This window comes from Colletotrichum gloeosporioides (genome assembly GCF_011800055.1).
Source record: "Colletotrichum gloeosporioides strain Lc1 chromosome Unknown consensus_109, whole genome shotgun sequence".
Classification (NCBI taxonomy): Eukaryota; Fungi; Ascomycota; class Sordariomycetes; order Glomerellales; family Glomerellaceae; genus Colletotrichum; species Colletotrichum gloeosporioides.
This window is the reverse complement of record NW_025544754.1, coordinates 151,143-167,917: the sequence shown is the minus strand read 5'-3', so window position 1 is coordinate 167,917 and position 16,775 is coordinate 151,143. Positions and strand designations below refer to the sequence as shown.

At 52.9% G+C, this 16,775-nt stretch overlaps 5 protein-coding genes across 5 annotated transcripts; 3 read left to right on the top strand and 2 right to left on the bottom strand.

Annotated features, from left to right (window-relative positions):
* Window positions 1-473: 473 nt before the first annotated feature.
* GCG54_00014651 (Solute carrier family 28 member 3) lies at window positions 474-2,470 on the top strand (the record flags this gene model as incomplete). Its single annotated transcript, XM_045414474.1, has 2 exons — window positions 474-2,135; window positions 2,198-2,470. The coding sequence occupies 2 exons, from the start codon at window positions 474-476 to the stop codon at window positions 2,468-2,470; spliced, it is 1,935 nt and encodes a 644-aa protein (XP_045256915.1).
* A 2,062-nt stretch (window positions 2,471-4,532) lies between these two features.
* On the bottom strand, window positions 4,533-5,705 carry GCG54_00014650 (putative acetylxylan esterase A; the record flags this gene model as incomplete). Its single annotated transcript, XM_045414473.1, has 1 exon — window positions 4,533-5,705. One exon carries the CDS (start codon window positions 5,703-5,705, stop codon window positions 4,533-4,535), a length of 1,173 nt encoding a protein of 390 aa, XP_045256914.1.
* A 3,881-nt stretch (window positions 5,706-9,586) lies between these two features.
* Window positions 9,587-9,961, top strand: GCG54_00014649 (uncharacterized protein; the record flags this gene model as incomplete). The annotated part of the gene is made up of 1 exon (XM_045414472.1): window positions 9,587-9,961. One exon carries the CDS (start codon window positions 9,587-9,589, stop codon window positions 9,959-9,961), a length of 375 nt encoding a protein of 124 aa, XP_045256913.1.
* A 2,974-nt stretch (window positions 9,962-12,935) lies between these two features.
* GCG54_00014648 (Efflux pump DEP3) lies at window positions 12,936-14,579 on the top strand (the record flags this gene model as incomplete). The annotated part of the gene is made up of 1 exon (XM_045414471.1): window positions 12,936-14,579. One exon carries the CDS (start codon window positions 12,936-12,938, stop codon window positions 14,577-14,579), a length of 1,644 nt encoding a protein of 547 aa, XP_045256912.1.
* Window positions 14,580-14,782: 203 nt separating this feature from the next.
* On the bottom strand, window positions 14,783-16,579 carry GCG54_00014647 (uncharacterized protein; the record flags this gene model as incomplete). Its single annotated transcript, XM_045414470.1, has 6 exons — window positions 14,783-14,896; window positions 14,947-15,607; window positions 15,660-15,771; window positions 15,826-16,112; window positions 16,170-16,211; window positions 16,269-16,579. 6 exons carry the CDS (start codon window positions 16,577-16,579, stop codon window positions 14,783-14,785), a joined length of 1,527 nt encoding a protein of 508 aa, XP_045256911.1.
* Between the last annotated feature and the right edge of the window lie 196 nt (window positions 16,580-16,775).

Genomic DNA, 16,775 nt, shown 5'->3' with positions numbered 1-16,775 from the left:
CCCGGCCTGGGCCTGGCTCCCGGGTTGCTGATAAGCTACCGTAGCACTCCGTAGTAAGTTGAGGATCGTTGCGTCCTAGCCTAGCCTCGGCACTACTCTCGGATTTCTTGATCATCGCACTGGGAATTTTTAAAAAGGGCTTCCCCTCAGGACGCGTCAATCCAGGGTCCTGTCTCGTGGTTCTCGTCTGTTTCGTGCAGCAAGCTCTCCAGTGCCCCCCTCCGCCTCTTCATGAGCAGCAGAGCCGTCTGATCGGTGGTCGTTTCTTTTCAACAATACCCAGGCAAGCCCTCAACTGTGCTAGCCCGTGGTCCACCACCCTCTGCCACTACCGATAATACTCGTTGAAAAATTTCTCTTGATTTTTCCCGAGTAGGCCAAGCCAAGCGCAAACGCTTGCTGTCAAGTCCCTCCCCCTCCGTCCTGTCTCTTGTCATAGCCACCGGTGCGACCCGAAACCCTATTCCGCAGCCATGGCTTCCCAGGTCACCGAGGTCAACAAGACCGCCTCCGACAGCAACAGCCCGGCCGTCACTCCGACCCGTCGCAACTCGGACCCGGCGCTGGAAATCTCCAACCAGCACCAGCATCACCACCTTCACCACTCCGACCGCGTTGATGCCAAGGGCCACGCCGACAACGTCGTCTACACCCGCACCGGCGATTCGACCGTTCCCCACCAGAGCCATCTTCACGACCACAGTGAGCCGCACGACATCGAGAAGGGCAACCCGGACAAGCTGAGCGGCCCGCCCGACTACGATGGCGAGAAGGGTGGTGTCATGACGCCCTCCGAGCAGGAGGGTGCTCAGAAGCCTTCCAGAGTTCGCACTTTCTACAAGAAGCACAAGTGGATTGCCCACCTGTTCATCTTCTGCCTGTTCACCGGCTGGTGGATCGCCTCGCTCGTCCTGCACCGCAACGACAAGAACTGGGTTGTGCCTTTCCTCGTCTGGCTCGGTATCATGCTCCGTCTGGTCTTCTTCTACGTCCCCAGCTCCTACGTCTCGCGCCCCATCAAGTTCGTCTGGCAACATTCGGCCGGCCTCGTCCACAGCGTCATCCCCGAGAAGTTCCGCACTCTTGCCGGCGCTGCTACGACCATTGCCGTCATTCTTGTCGGCTCTTTCGTCTCCGAGGAGTCTGCCGATAACACGCGCGAGAACCGTGCCGTTTCCATCTTCGGTCTGATCGTCATCCTGTTCTGCTTCTGGGCCACCTCCGCCAACCGTAAGCGCGTCAACTGGCGCCCGGTTATTGGCGGCATGCTGTCGCAGTACATCATTGCGCTCTTCGTGCTCCGCACCGGCGTTGGCTACGACATCTTCAAGTTCATCGCGGACCGTGCCGGCGACTTGCTCGGCTTCGCCAACCAGGGAACTGCTTTCCTGACTGCCGACAGCGTCATTGACCTCCACTGGTTCATCAGCGGTGTCATTCCCCCCATTATCTTCTTCGTCGCCATTGTCCAGGTCCTTTACTACATTGGCTTCCTGCAGTGGTTCATCGGCAAGTTCGCTACCTTCGTCTTCTGGGCTCTGCACGTGTCCGGTGCCGAGGCCGTCGTCGCTGCTGCCACTCCCTTCATCGGCCAGGGCGAGTCTGCCATGTTGGTCCGTCCTTTCGTCCCCCACATGACCAAGGCCGAGATTCACCAGATCATGACTTGCGGTTTCGCTACCATCTCTGGTTCCACCCTCGTCGCTTACATCAACCTGGGTCTCAACGCCCAGGCCATGGTTTCGTCCTGTGTTATGTCCATCCCCGCCTCCATCGCCATCTCCAAGCTTCGCTACCCCGAGAACGAGGAGACCTTGACCGCCGGAAAGGTCGTGATCCCCGATGACGACGAGCACGAGGCCAAGAACGCCATCCACGCCTTTGCCAACGGTGCCTGGCTCGGTATCAAGATCGCCGGTACAATCGTTGCCTCGATTCTGTGCATTCTGGCCTTCATTGGCCTCGTCGACGGTCTGCTGAGCTGGTGGGGACGTTACATCAACATCAACGAGCCTCCTCTGACCCTCAACCTCATCACCGGCTACATCTTCTACCCCATTGCCTTCCTCTTGGGTGTTCCTCGCAACGGTGACCTTCTCAAGGTCGCCCGCCTGATCGCCATGAAGGTCGTCGCTGTAAGTGAAATCTCCAAGACTGACGTCTTCACCTTATCAGGTACTGATCTCTCTTTTCATAGAACGAGTACGTTGCTTTCTCCGCGATGAAGGAGGCCCCCTACAACGACCTCTCTCCCCGCTCTCAGCTCATTGCCACCTACGCCCTCTGCGGTTTCGGTAACATTGGCTCCCTGGGTATCCAGATCGGTATCCTGGGCCAGCTTGCCCCCAGCCGTGGTGGTGATGTCAGTGCCATGGCCATCTCTGCCCTGATCTCCGGTGTCATGTCGACCTTGACGTCCGCTGCCGTCGCCGGTCTTGTGATCACCCACCAGACGACCAATCTGGTCTAGACTGCGAGCCGGAATGGGCCGGTGGTGTGAGGCGCGGCATCGTTGCCGGCCGTCGTCAATGAGTGAAAAAATGAGTTAAAGAAAAAGATGCAAGATGTGTACGATGTTGATGAGGCGCTGTTGCGTCAGAAATGAGAGAAAGAACCACACAGTGGTAGATAATAATACCCGGCTTTTGTCAGCGAGCTGACCAATATACCTACTTCTCACTTCCGAGTCTCTGAAAACATGCTGGTAAAGGACCCCCGAAAGGGCCCTCCGAGGGTCTTATACCGAGAGGGAAATCGTGGTGTGACGATCCAAGACGTGATTCGAGGCTGTCTTGCGCGATCGGTAGGCGGGCTTCTTTAAGAAGTCCAACGGCCTTTTGTGCCCCTGGACATAAGTTCGTCTTCCACGCCCTTGCTTGCCCCGCCGGCCAACATCTCCGGCGGTCGTCCGTGAGTCACGCCGGGATCCTTAGCATGGCGTGGTGGCTTCAGCAGCGCTCATTGGCGCCCTGACCGCCGGTGGCACCCTCTTCAGCGGGAAGAGAACAGTGGTGAAAATTTTAACCAACAGAAACACTACCGCCGGTGTCCTGCGGACGTCGGCGCCGGCCGCAGAGGCATGGCTGAAAGTTCAAGCTCAAAGGCCAAACCTCGGTTTGGTAGTTTCCAGTGCGTAATGAGAATTGCAAACAGCCTAATATGCGCCGTTTTTCAGTTCCTCTATTGATTCTGTCAGGGTTTTCGAGCCAGCGATTTGCAGCGGTTGGTTGGTTCCCCCGCGGCGCTGGCTGACGCGAGATTGGGGTCGGCCGTCCGGTCCAAGAACAGCGTTAGGAATCTGGGAATCGCAGCATTCCTAAATTCCCAATATCGGATTTCGACGGTCGCCGAAATCCTAGACCTTTCGACGGCTGTCCCCTGAGGCAGACAGCTTGCAACATGATTGGGTTCGAGATCATTGATGAAAATCTTGCTGCATGTCCTAACTCAACCCAGCTTAGCTTATGCACTTTCAGCGGAAGTTTAGTGCATCTTGCTTCCTACAAGTGTTCCGCATAGCATGAGGCTCTGAACTGAGGCTCTCGTTTCTTGACGTTGAAGACACAATAAACAGTGTATGCCGCTACCAGCGGTCTACCTGCTCCTCTTCGTAAAGCATATGTTTACTTTTGGTGCATGTGCACTGTGCTCAACGACAACAAGCCGACAGCACTGCTTTCTCCGAAAGCACCTGGCTTCTTCCCCCTGGCTTCTTCCCCCTCTATCATTTGACTTCTGAAGTCAAAATGTCACAAAACGGACATGACATCACTTTTGAAATCTCAGTATTTGCAGAAGTAGTGCGCCACTACTGACTGGCTAACTGGCATCTGAAATCTTTTCTGGTCTCCCTCCCCTATTCAAGCGAGTACATCTGACATGCTGACGCATGAAAATGCATATCGCCTCTGGGCGAGTACTTCTTTGTCTGCTGCAGACCTCCTGAGTTGATTTGCAGCCCGTAATTGCCGTCTCATCGTCTTGCAGGGAATCACATCTCACGTGAGGAGCCATGTCCATCAAGGTGCCTCAAAGATGGCATATAAATGGCGGCCATTCCGCGAACCTGTTCTCCGTACATCCTCTCCTCGTTAACGAATCGGCAGTTGACACTGAACAGCTTTGAACTCAGGCGTGGCAGATAATTCCAAGCATCAATACATGTACCTTTCTTGGTCTCCCGTCACTCTCCATCCGTCGAAGACTTGTCCCGGACACAGCTATACATGGATGGCAACATGCAAAGGGGTTTTCCTTGCCCGTGGACAACCCAGTCGCTCAACACATATGCAGACGAAGTTACGCTTACTCGAAACACGATTTTTTGAACTCTTCAAAGAGTAATGGTATTATTTACGGAAGAAAGAAGAACCGCTTGGGTCAAATGTTATAGACAGGAAGTTGTCCTCGCTAAAGGCGAGATGTCTAGGCAACAAAGCAATGGTCAGAGAGAGGCGTCGATATGTACAGCAGACTGCCTCTTCCGAGTCGATGCTCGTGCCCGAATTTGGGTATTTCTATTGTTCAGGCGTTTAAGCAATGGTGCACTGGGAGTACCACTCGCTGTTCTTGGTGCACTTGAATCCGCTGCCGCAAGCGGTAGGACCAGTCCAGCCAGAGCCACCGCACTGGCCCCAGGGACCGGCAGCAGCAGCGGAGGAGTCGGAGCTGGCAGCCTCAGTAGGCTGGGCAGCAGCAGACTCGACGACAATGGCCTTCTTGGTGGGGGTGGCGGAAGCGACGGGGGCGGCAGTGGTGCCGGAGCCGTTGCCGGAGCCGGAGGTGGTGCCGGATTGCCAGCCACGCTCACGGGAGAGCTCGTACCACCAGTTGCGAAGCATCCAGCCGTCGAAGTCGGTGATCTCGGCAGCGGAGCCGGCGTTCATGATGAAGCTGGTGACACCAGTGGGGGTCCAGTCGTAGAAGTCATCCAGGCCGTAGGTGTGGCCAACCTCGTGCATAAGAATGTGGGCGTTGCCAGTAAGAGCACCCATGAAGTACTCACGGCCGATACGCTGACCCCAGTCACCACCAGCACCACCAGACATGCCGTCGGTGAGCCAAAGAGACTGGTCGTAGTGACGGTCAGCACCGGCAGCGCACTTGCTGTAGTCGCCGTCCTGGTTGAAGAAGCGGCCGCAAGACTCGGCGCACTGGGGAATGCCATCGGCATCAGTGTCGGTGTAGACCTCGATGCCATCAGTGGAACCCTGGAGCAGGCTCTTGTCCTTGACAGCCCAGCCGACAACGTTGACCTTGATGTCGGAGTAAGGGAAGTTATCGTAGCCGTAGAGCCACTTGTACCAGCCCTGGTGAGCGGTGTTCAGGGCAGAGGCGACGGACTTGCGCTGGGCCTCAGTGACGGAGGCAGTGGACTCCCAACGGACACAGACGTTGATGGTGCCCTTGGTGGCCATGACCTGGTCCCATCCGTAGTTCTTGAAGCCGAAGAAGTTGGAGTAGGTGCTCTTGCAGTGGTCCCAGACCTCCTTCAGGGGCGAGGCGATATCAGAGGGGGGGCTCCAGCCGGACTGTCGCTTGGTAGGGCGGTTGCGGGCCATCTCGAGGGGGTTGCGAGCGTTAACGGGAGTGATGGCCTGCCACACGGAACCGTCAAGGTCGGAGGTCTCGCTGGTGACGCCCTTAGCCTGGGCGGAAGCCGCAAGCAGGACAGCCGCGGCGGCGGAGGTGGTAGTGAAACGCATGGTGAAAGTGGTGAACAACAAAAAGATTTACAGAAAAGAAGTGAAGATGTTCAGGAACGAATGACAGTACAACGGGGTTGGTGCTAGAGACCGAACGAAGTTGAATTGAGAGAATATGGAATGGAAGGTCTAGACGGGGTGCGACTTGGGAGAGATATATACAGACGCCAACCCTTTTCTTGTCATTCTCGTTCATCGTATTCATCTGGACGCAAAAGGAGCCATCCGCTCCACGAGCTAACCGAGCACATCACACTAGCCTGGGTATCTGCCGTATTGGCAGTATTGGCCAAGACTTCAACGTTGCTGCTTTGCTGCTTATGCCGCCTGCTGTTTCCCCAAACCTCCATATGCAGCAAGAATTGTTCGTGTCACGGCACAAATCATTGGCGGGAGAATAAGCCTGCGGAGACTGATGGGAGGATGGTAGATTAAGGACCGCTGTAAGGGTGGCGTTGGCTGCCCGAGTTGGGGAAGAGATCCTACGGCGCAGAGAGGGGCGTGATGGGATGCCTTCCTATCCTGAACGTTGTGGCCGGACATAAATGACGCCAAGGCTGAGCGGACAATTTTTGCGTGACAAGCAGGTTCTGGCGTCGAACAAGAAGGCTTGGAAAATCCGGGGAAGGGCGCCTATGCAGCGTGAAGGGGGCCAAAGGAGGCTCATCCATCTGCCGTCCATTGGTGCGGCATTGTTTATGGGGATGGTGAAGTTCACGTTGCATTGATATTTCATCATTTGAATCCATCCAAACATGAACTCTTAGAGGTGCGATCTTAAGAAACACGGAAGGAAAAGAAGGTTGTATGCTTTCGGGTCGATCATCCGACATCAACTCACGGAGCACTCGGCCTCCAGGCCAGACGTGAGATGGGCAGAGAGAAGGGACGAAAAGACAACCTAGGAGAGAAGTTGTTTCAAAGCAGGTGAAAGCGAGCGATGGTGAAACACGGCGATTAAATTGCGGGACTGCCACCCAGAAACCTGGTAATTTCTTGAATCCCTGACTGGCCAGCACACTGCAGGACCAACGGGGATAACTACTGAATGGTATCTCATGACGTTACATAATCCGGTCATGGGAGGTTGACTTGGCAGCTCCACGCCTCAATTTGGACGAAATCGAGGGCTTCCAGACTCTTGGCATCGGGTCCGTCCATATCACCGTTGGGCGATTCGCCACGGCAAGCCGGGAGTAGTCCGTGGTCATGGCGGCGCTGGCTCGCTACCACAGGATCATTGCCAGCGTCTGCCTATTTGGTGCGCTGCGTCTCGATTTGTCGTCGGAGCGTGCCTTTGAATTCCCGCTGGTTGGTCAAAGTCTTTCGATTTGCGTCTGTAGGGCTGGCAGAACGGCCGCCCGCCGGAGGACTCGGATGAGACGCGGATATTCAGCCTTTGGAAGAGTGACACCTGTCAGATTTTCCATGTTTTGACGCCGCGCCGGCTGCGGCTGCCGGTGTGGAATTTCATCTCCTGCTGAAGCGGTCCTAGCGGTCTGGACATCACTGACGTCGTCAAACGAGCAGCGCAAGAGTCATGCACTGCTGAGAGTCCTGCGACCGTTATCAACTTGTCTTATGGTCACCGGTGGGAGGCGGTGGTCTGAGCCTCGGAATAATAACCATTGACTTCTAAGTTCAGACTGCTGCCCACGGAAACCGCGGATATGTTAATCTTCTTAATCTGGGCTTTCAATTAAGCATAACCCTGACCACCACTTTCCGAAATCATAGCAATATATTGTCTATGGCTCCCGCTTCGCGTTAGTCTGCCCGTCGGACTTTTACAGCGCACTCCACCTCGGTTACACTTGCTGCACCTTAATCAAAACCTCAAATGGTCTGGAGCATGCTCCTTTTCAAGACCCCCATCGCAGCGGAATGAGCCAATTGCGTCGTGTGGAGGCACACGAGATCAGCTGCAGCCGCGATTCAAAGTGCATGGGGCAAACGCGACAGAGATTCACAACCGCAGCGCCTCGCACGCTCCCTACCCCTTAACAGCCCGCCCCAAAGGATGCGGGCTGGTCATCATTAGTCACCCGCGCGTCAATTGATTGGGTTCGTTAATTTGAGGCACGCAAACAGTCGAGATAGACTTGGCAAGACTTTTTGCAAGCAGAAGAGTTGCAAAACGGAAACTATCGGCTAAGGTATACGAGACTCTACTTCAATATGTTTCAATCAACTAGAGAGAAGTGAGATGATTAGTTGATTATTGGCGGAACAAATCACCACGTTCCACCAAGGAGCACCCGTATTTGATTATTCGTCTGCAAGCCAGCGTCGGAAGGGTACATCCGTAAGTTCAAGAGACTCAGAGGCGAAATTCGAGACTAATAAACGATATTAGGTGAGAAGTTTGTGTGATGATTCATTTGGGTTTCTCATGGTTTTGGGCAGCCTCTCTGGCAATCCAGCAATTATGGATCCCCGAGAGACAGTCGCCGGTGATGGTGACGTTGAGAGTCAGGCCAAGTCAGGTCATAACCGAATACAATCCTCATGAAAAGGGGCTGGGTCACAAGACAGCGGATTGCGAACGAAACAGGTCCGTCAATGAGCGGCTGATGTCTTGGGCCGATTATTTCTCAATTGAGCGCTTTGAATTGACTCGAACGGTTCACAAACTTCCTCACAAGGTGTTGATGGAACAATTGGGAAGGGCTTGAGACGTTACATGTGTCTGGCGGAAGCTGAAAATACTTCTTACTCCGCCATCCGTTGCGACGGCATGGCGATGGGGCTTCCGGTACGGGTCCTGAATCCAAGCACTCAAGTTGCAAAGAGGGCCGTATCAAAACCTTCCTTCGACCCAGCGGAAGCAGTATGCAACATGCGTGCATGCAGTATGGTGGTCGCAGTGTTCGCCCTGTCAATTTCAGTTTATTTTCCCGTCAAATAATTGGCGATGCATACTCTGTTCTGCGGCTCATTGTGCTGTCTAGGAGAACCGCGTGTTGGGCCTCGCTTGCCGACCCCAAACTTGGGTGGTTTCGGCCCCGTAGCGGACGATCATCCGGGGCTGTGGTCCGGCATTCGGCACTGGGTACGATGCGAAGAAACCCGCTCAAGCACAGCTTCACGGGAGCAGTAGTCGTCAGTTGAGAGGCCATAGTTTGACAGAAGCTTGGTTACTCCGAAACTGGTCGGTCTGATCTGCAAGGTGACTTTTCGGTCGACGGTGTAAAAGTCCGTGACATTATTTTGCGACGACAACGGTGATCGCAGAAACCAGCCATGCCAAGTGGCCGAAAGAGCCTTTATCGGTCAATTTGGGCAACTCTAAGAAAATTGGAAGACGCCTCGAGTAAGTCTGCGATTTTTCTCAGCGACTCGGTTTGGTAATGGAGTCGCCTTCTCGGTTTCGAAGTCGCTGTCATTCCGCGCCTCAGCTTCCCCCAAAATGCTTCATCTCATGTCATGCCGTCTGATTACCGCAAGGAAGCCCCGATCTCCACCACCCAACGCAGATCTTATGGTCCAATCATTGCGTTAAGCGGCCGCCTTTTGCTTCGCACGCCTGAATCTTCAAGGTCCAACCTCAAACACTGCCGTCTGAACTCGCTTTCGCCCGAAGTGCCGAAGGGTTGCGATGATCGACCTTGCGCCTCAGAGCAGTCTGAGCTCACCGATCCTTTCGGACTCGCGCAGCTCGCGTACATAAGGCGGTCGAGTCGCTGCACTCGGCATGATGTACGATTCAATTCATCCCAAAGTCTTTCATTATTGAGTTGAACTCAATTTCCGTCCAAGTTCTGTGAACTTTGTTTCTGACTCTAATACCCACTGTCTTTTTATCCTGTCGCTGTCTCAAACAACGCACTCTTTCGTCGTCCGACCTATTTACATTCTGTCGTCCGTTCTTTCACGTCAAGATGCAAACCAAGATCGCACTCGTTGTCTTCTTCAGCGCTCTCAGCGCTTCTGCCGCGACTATCAAGCGCCAGGCTACCGGCGGAGCTGACTTTGGCAAATGCACCCCCACCATGGACTTTCAAACGGGCCGTCCCGGACGCAAGGCCACCGAAGGCACTTTCTTGCCCACCGATCCTCTTGTTGCGAAGGGCCAGCAGGACGCGCTGAACCCTGGCATCATTACCAACCGAATTTGCGACCAGCTCACCAACGTTTGTGAAGCGAACCAGGCCGCTAAGGACGCGTGCCAGGCTGCCAAGGCTCAGGTTGCCTCTGCGGGCACGAAGGATGCCTCAACGGCGACCCTTTTCAACCAGGCTTTGGGATTCAACTAGGCTTGGTCGCTAATTGAAGTAAGAAGCCTCGCCGAATAGTATTTCGGGAAAAGTGGAGGACTGAGCCTGGCGCCATGACTTATGAATAATCATGCTGTTATGAAGACGACTCTGTCTCCCGGGTGGAGGATATGGGTCAAATCGGGTGGCTTTCTGGCATTTACCCTACAATGTAGAATTGAGGAAATGAGAGAAAACTTGCCCAAAACTTTGAATATTGCTTTCATCTTTCGATGTTGAGTTTGAGAGACCAAAAAGGATGCGGCACGTTCTAATGATGCATTAACTCTGTCTTCTCGAAAGCAAGGTAAGGCCTGTATTTGACAATTTGAAACCGCGCATTTCTTGTCGACTTTATCATCGTCTCTTGACTGTCCATGTAATTCTGTATCGAAATGTTCGACGCTTAGCGGCTTGAAGCATTGATATTATTCAAAGCGATTCTTTGCACGACTTCTTCAGCTTCCTGCTCTACCTACGGCCAGATATTTTGCAAACGAGGCCAAAGCTTGTGGCAACTATGCTCCAAAATCATCATCCACGACAACTCTCCTTTCAGACGACTCCCTGCCGCCAGTCAGCTGCTTGCACGTTTCCCTCAGAATAGACGAAAAGTGAGACGGACCTGATACCGTCGCTTTCCCATCGGTGGACCTCGTCGCATCTCCGCGACCCCAGTCCAACTTAACTACTCGCTGAAGGCTGGTAAACTAAGCACCCACAACCGTTGCCTCACAAGCTATCTAGGTGTCTTTTTCGAGTGGCATTTCTCCCTCCTTTTCCTTGCGACTAAACTGAAAATCCCACGTCACAAGAAACTAATAGACACCTTCGTTAGGCTTGGCTCTTTCGAAGTCCAAGACCATGTTCTATCAGGGGTCAGCAAAAACATCAGCACGTGTCAATTTCGAATTTCTCTGTCCTTACATTCGAAGAAACGACGAAAACAAAGACGCAGAAGACACATATACATCAGTGTAAAATCTCTCCGTCGATTGACTCGGAAATGTTCGAGAAGCTGGACTGGGTTAAATTTTGCTATTGAGACGGAATTACTGTCTTTATACGTCTCATACTTATGCTTATGAAGTCCACTAGCAAGACTCAGTAACGTAGTTATTGCCCACAGATCTCCATCACAATGTTCACAAAGGGTCACGAAAGTGAGAGGCTTCAATCCAGAATGCTGAGTAATTCAGAGGTTGGAGCACGTGATGGAGTTCAATCCTTGCTTATTTAAGGAGTGGTGACATGGCTTTGTCCGAACCGGAAATACCAGTTACCGTCAACGTAGTCATACCACAAGACCAAAACGACAGGCAGTATTAAGCCTTCCAACAACTTGTAACATGGCACCGAATCGAACAGAGCGTACCCCTCGGCATCGGGAAATTCCCGACACATTCATATTGGACTGGCGGAGCTCGACAGTAGGGCCCCAGGGCGGAGTACCTGCCCGACGCCTTGTCCGTCGGCCACCAACAGCATGCGAGGCTTGTCGTTCAGCCAAAGTCAAATGCAGTGGAAGTCAAGACTGTGAAAGATGTGTTACCCGTGGCTTAGCGTGCAAGTACACTTCTCGGGATAGCCAGCTGCAGCCAGCGCTTATGAAGTCCCCTTATGGGAAGGACAGCAATCAGCCGTCGACAGACAGAAGGGGCCTTCGACACACACCGACATCGCAGATTTCAATTCCAAACACACCGGAAGAACTCAATGGAGCTCTTGATTCGCAAACATCAACGAGAAGTATGATTTGTCAGCCGGTAACTACACTGACAGACTGCGCCAATGGGAAGGGCAATCTCATACAGAACTTGAACTGGGACGGCATGGATTTCAGCAGCCATGTGAGTGAACACTCGATACCGAGTGATTAGTAAACTGACTCTGAACTTCTTCGAAACCAGACTTTTGACGCCAGCCTTCCTGAATTTCCTTCCACGCAACTTTTGGCAGGCGGTTCCCTGCAAAATCTTCCGCAGAATGTGACTGAGTTACCTCTACTGGATAACTGTGATCTGCCTCCTGGGCTTCAGAGCGAATTTTCTTCCATGGCATCGGGCGATCATAGCCCTCCAGCGGCGTGTTCGCATCGGCTGGACTTACTTTCGTTTCCAGCAAAGATCGCAGCCGAAATACAACAGAAGCGACCAGACCTGGTCCTGAAAGTCACAAGAGAGGTCATTAATTCCTGTCAAGAGACTTTTGACTGCAAAGAGTGCCAAGTCACCTGTACTGATCTTCTTCTCATGATGACTGTACTTCAGGAGACGCACCCCTGTTTTGATTGCGTCGCCACCAAGGATCTGGACGGTGATGTTGAACTCAGCTTCGGAGGATACCAAATCTCGTTCAACGACGCCAGCTTGAGACGAATGGTTGTGATGGATCTGGTGCAGAGGGCTAGCACGGTATTGACTGCAATTGGTGCCAAGAGCCACTGCATGATGGATACCCTGCCTGAGCCTTGCAGGCAGGCAAGAGCGAACATAGTCTACCTGGACGAGACTATCAGTCATTTTGAAACCATACTTGAGCGAGTAAAATCCTACGTTCAGCGAAGGAGTTCAGGGCTGTGACGCGAGGATTTCTTTGGACGGGATATTCCTTGCTGAAAGGGGTTCGTGATCTTTCGGAATTTTGTTTCCTAGTGCGGAAAGATCTGCCTTGCGTGTATGCTCGCAACGCTGAGCAGCGCAGACCATGGTATATGCACCCCGGGAAACTCAACAAAACGCTTCGAGGTTCGGAAAATTCGAGCTGGATTTTCGGAGTCAAATCTCATCGCTTATCAATCTCATCTTAGAGCTGACCGGTTCTCAAGACCACTATTTCTATCCCTCTGAACCCTACTACCACTACTCCGTACGACAGAGATCCACAACAGTATCTTCAAGATTCGACATTGATGCCGAAACTGGTTTTTTTATTTAATTCTTGCTCCTCAATATCGTCCGCCATCTAGTTTACCATGGCAGACTACACAAGCTCCGAAACTACTCCGCCTCCTGACGAAACTCAGACCTCAACCGCCGAAAAGCAAGAGCACTCAGAACCCGAGACTCTACCTCGAGATATAACCGGATGGAAATGGGCAGTGACCTCGATTGCCATCCTATCTTCCATCTTCCTCTACTCCCTCGACGGCACCATCGTCGCCGTCATCCAAGCCACCATAGTCACCGAATTTGACTCCTTGAATGACCTAGCATGGATCAACGTGGGCTTCCTCATGGCTGGGACTGCGACCAACATGGTATGGGGACAGGTCTATAGCCAGTTCAACTCGAAGTGGATGTATCTCCTGAACGTCATCTTGTTCGAAGTTGGGTCAGCTATCTGCGGTGCAGCACCTAACATGAACGCCATGATCATCGGAAGAGTCATCTGCGGCATCGGCGGAGCAGGGCTGTATGTTGGTGTTCTGAACCTTATCGCCGCTACTACGACAATGGCAGAAAGACCACTTTACGTTTCTGGCACCGGTATAACGTGGGGCTTAGGTACCGTCCTAGGTCCTGTGGTTGGGGGTGCCTTTGAGCAGTCGGCAGTCGGCTGGAGATGGGCGTTCTACATCAATCTGTTCATAGGGGCTGTTTGCGCTCCGGCATACATCTTCCTCCTTCCCAGCGTCGACCCTCGTCCGGGTGTGTCACTTGGAGAACGTGCGTCACAGCTAGACTATGCAGGCATGGTATTGCTGATTGGGAGTCTGGTGAGCTTCGTCATGGCTATCAACTTTGGCGGCCTCACCTACCCGTGGAATTCAGGCCAGATCATAGCCCTATTCGTCGTCGCTGCTGTGCTGGTCTCTCTGTTGGGTGTCCAGCAGAGATGGGCTGTTTTCACCACCTTAGCCCGTCGCCTGATACCGATCCAACTTCTCGGCTCTCGAACCGTTCTCATGCTCTTCGCGTCAACCAGTGCTTCCGCGGCTGGGGCCTTCATCCCGATCTTTTTCGTTCCGCTATTCTTCCAATTCACTCGAGACGACGGCGCGCTCGATGCAGGAATCAGACTGCTACCCCTGATCATCGTCTTGGTTGTCGCGATCTTTGTGAACGGCCTTTTGATGGCCAAGTTCGGCTACTATATGCCGTGGTATATCGTTGGTAGTTTGATTAGCGTCGTCGGGGGTGCTTTGATGTATACGGTCGACCGTAGCAGCAGCCAGAGCGCCATATACGGGTACACCGTCCTCATCGGGTTCGGCATATGCATCTTCATTCAAGCGTCATTCTCCGTGGCGCAAGCCGTCGTTGACCCAAAGAACGTTGCGGCTGTTATTGGCTTCGTGACACTGGCCCAATATCTCGGCAATACCACCGCGCTTGCCATTGCCAACTCTCTGTTTTTGAACTTGGCCGAGACGAAAGTTCAGAAGATCCTTCCTGAGATGTCTGCGTCAGAAATTGAGGCGGCTATCTCTGGGGTCGCCGGGGGCTTTGTGCAAAGGCTTGACGATGGTGTTAAGGGGAGGGTTATCGACGCCATTGTCGACTCTATCAGCAAGACCTACATATTGGTTATGACTGCCGGAGCACTTGTTGCGCTGCTCAGCCTTTTCATGAAGCGGGAGAAGCTGTTTATCAATGCTTCTGTTGCCGCAGTCTAAGCCTGGTAAGTCGTGAACCAAGACTTAAAGGAATATAGAGAGGAGTAGGACACAGACACATGGGCCGAAGGCTGTTCAGATGGATCATGTAATACGTTGTATGTAGCAGTAAAAGTCAATGAAAGAGAGTTGAGAGGAATTCTGACAAGATAAAGTAGTAACAAAAATCATCGTTCGACACAGTCCTTACAGACAGCCGCCTTCTACAAGATGGGGACATCCAGCTCACAAAACGCATCCTCCTTGGGCAACGTCCCATTCACGTAGTAATCGGCCGTAGCCAGCGCCGCACACCTCGATACCCCAAAAGAGCCGTGCTACCGAAACTGTCAGTACCTGCCTCACAACTCGCCCAGGAAGAACTTACCCCATATCCATCAACATGCAACACCCTGCTCCCTTCAAAGGCATCGCTCATGTTCTTGGCCGAAACAAGTGGCGCAAACGCGTCAGCCGTGTTCCCGATGAACATTAGCGGGTGCCTCGTCTTCACGGCAAAATCCCCAGCATATCGCTCCTTCGCGTTCAGCCTCCACTGAGCGCAAATCATCTCCAAGATGATCTGGATATCGCCAAAGATCTTGCTGCTGCGTACCTGTCTGTCCATTATGGGAAGAAACTCGTCAAGCGTGTCTACCCGTGCAATCTTATCGCCACATCTGATTTGTAGCTGCGCATCGGAACTTGTGCCGATGTTGTCATATGACGACGATAACTTAGCAGACATCTCTGTGAAGAGAGTGTAGTTTCCGGACATCAGTGCGTCCAGACCCCGTGTGAGAAGGGGCCAATAGGCCGGGTTATACAAAGCAGACATGATGCCCGCCTTGACGACATTGTAGTCGATCCAAGTGCCGTTGAAAGGAATGGGGCGGGAGTTGAGGTTGTTCATGAGGGCATAAGTTGCATCTTCGAGCTCTTGGGCGGTCTGATTTCGGTGGGCTAAGGGGCAAGTGGACGGACTTGCGACGCATGATTGGAAGACGGCGCTGAAGGCTTCGTCGGCACTCGCCCATTGCTCGTCGTCCCTGCTTGCGTGAGTGAACGGGGTACTTTCTGAGAGAGGCGAAAGATACATACCAAGCGTTGTAGTATTCATGACCGTTAAGATTTCCGTCTAGGACCATCCTGTCAATTCTGTCGGGGAACATGGCAGCCGCCGTCTGGCCTAAGATAGTCCCGTAAGAGTAACCTATGACGTGTATTTTAGCAATTGATGTGATGCTCAGCGGGATTGAAACCATACCCCAATATCTCAACAGGCCATCTTCACCCAGAGCATCCACAATCTGCATCATGTCCCTGGCCACAAACGCAGTGCCATACAGGCCGCCAATCTCCTGGTTCTTCTCATAGCACTTGTCGACAAGGAGCTTCGTGGAGGCCCAGAGCCTACCTGGAGTCACGTCTGAGGAGTTGGACGAGAAGTTCGGGGAAGTCATGAGGGCCCATGCTTTAGGGTTGCGGAGGATGTAGGCGTTTAACTCATCTTGGTCCTCGAAACAGCTGAATGGGATCGTGTTTCCAGTTCCACTAGTGGAAAGTTAGTAAGATATGCCAATGTCAGCCGTTCTGTCAAGCAAAGCTTACCGTGGGTCAAACGTGACGAGGTCATGATACTCGCTGGTAGCACTAGCAACGTGGGATTAGCAGCAGCGTTTTCATCAAAGTGTCTCCAAAGTTACTTACTTCCTGAGAGCCCCTCCAAGTCCAGCCATGGTAGGTCGTCCAGCTACACCAGGACCGCCAAAGTTGAACAAGATGCTACCCTTTGAGGGCTGCCGAGTGGCAGGAATGCGGAGAAGTTGTAAATCCAGTGTCTTACTTGAGTTGGGCGAGGTGTAGTCGAGAGGCATCGTCAAGTTTGCGCACTGGATGGGTTCGGTGCTGTTGAGCTCGGCACAGTCACTCCATTCGATTTCCTTCTGGCCGCTGGATGCTGCATCCGCGCGAGCTCCATGCAGCAGCAGAAGCGCTGTTGAAAAACTTTGAATCTTCATCGCGGGACAAAGGCAAGTGGTGTATTGATTGGTAGTTCCAGTCTGAGGTTCTGCGGTATTCTGTTTTCGAAAATCGATATCTAAACTTGCTGTCGAAGCTACCCAGGACCCGAGACTTTATACCCATCAAAGATGCACCACGAGCCTGAGGTACCATTCATTTGCGTCGACAACATGCCTTGTTTACAGGCTCATT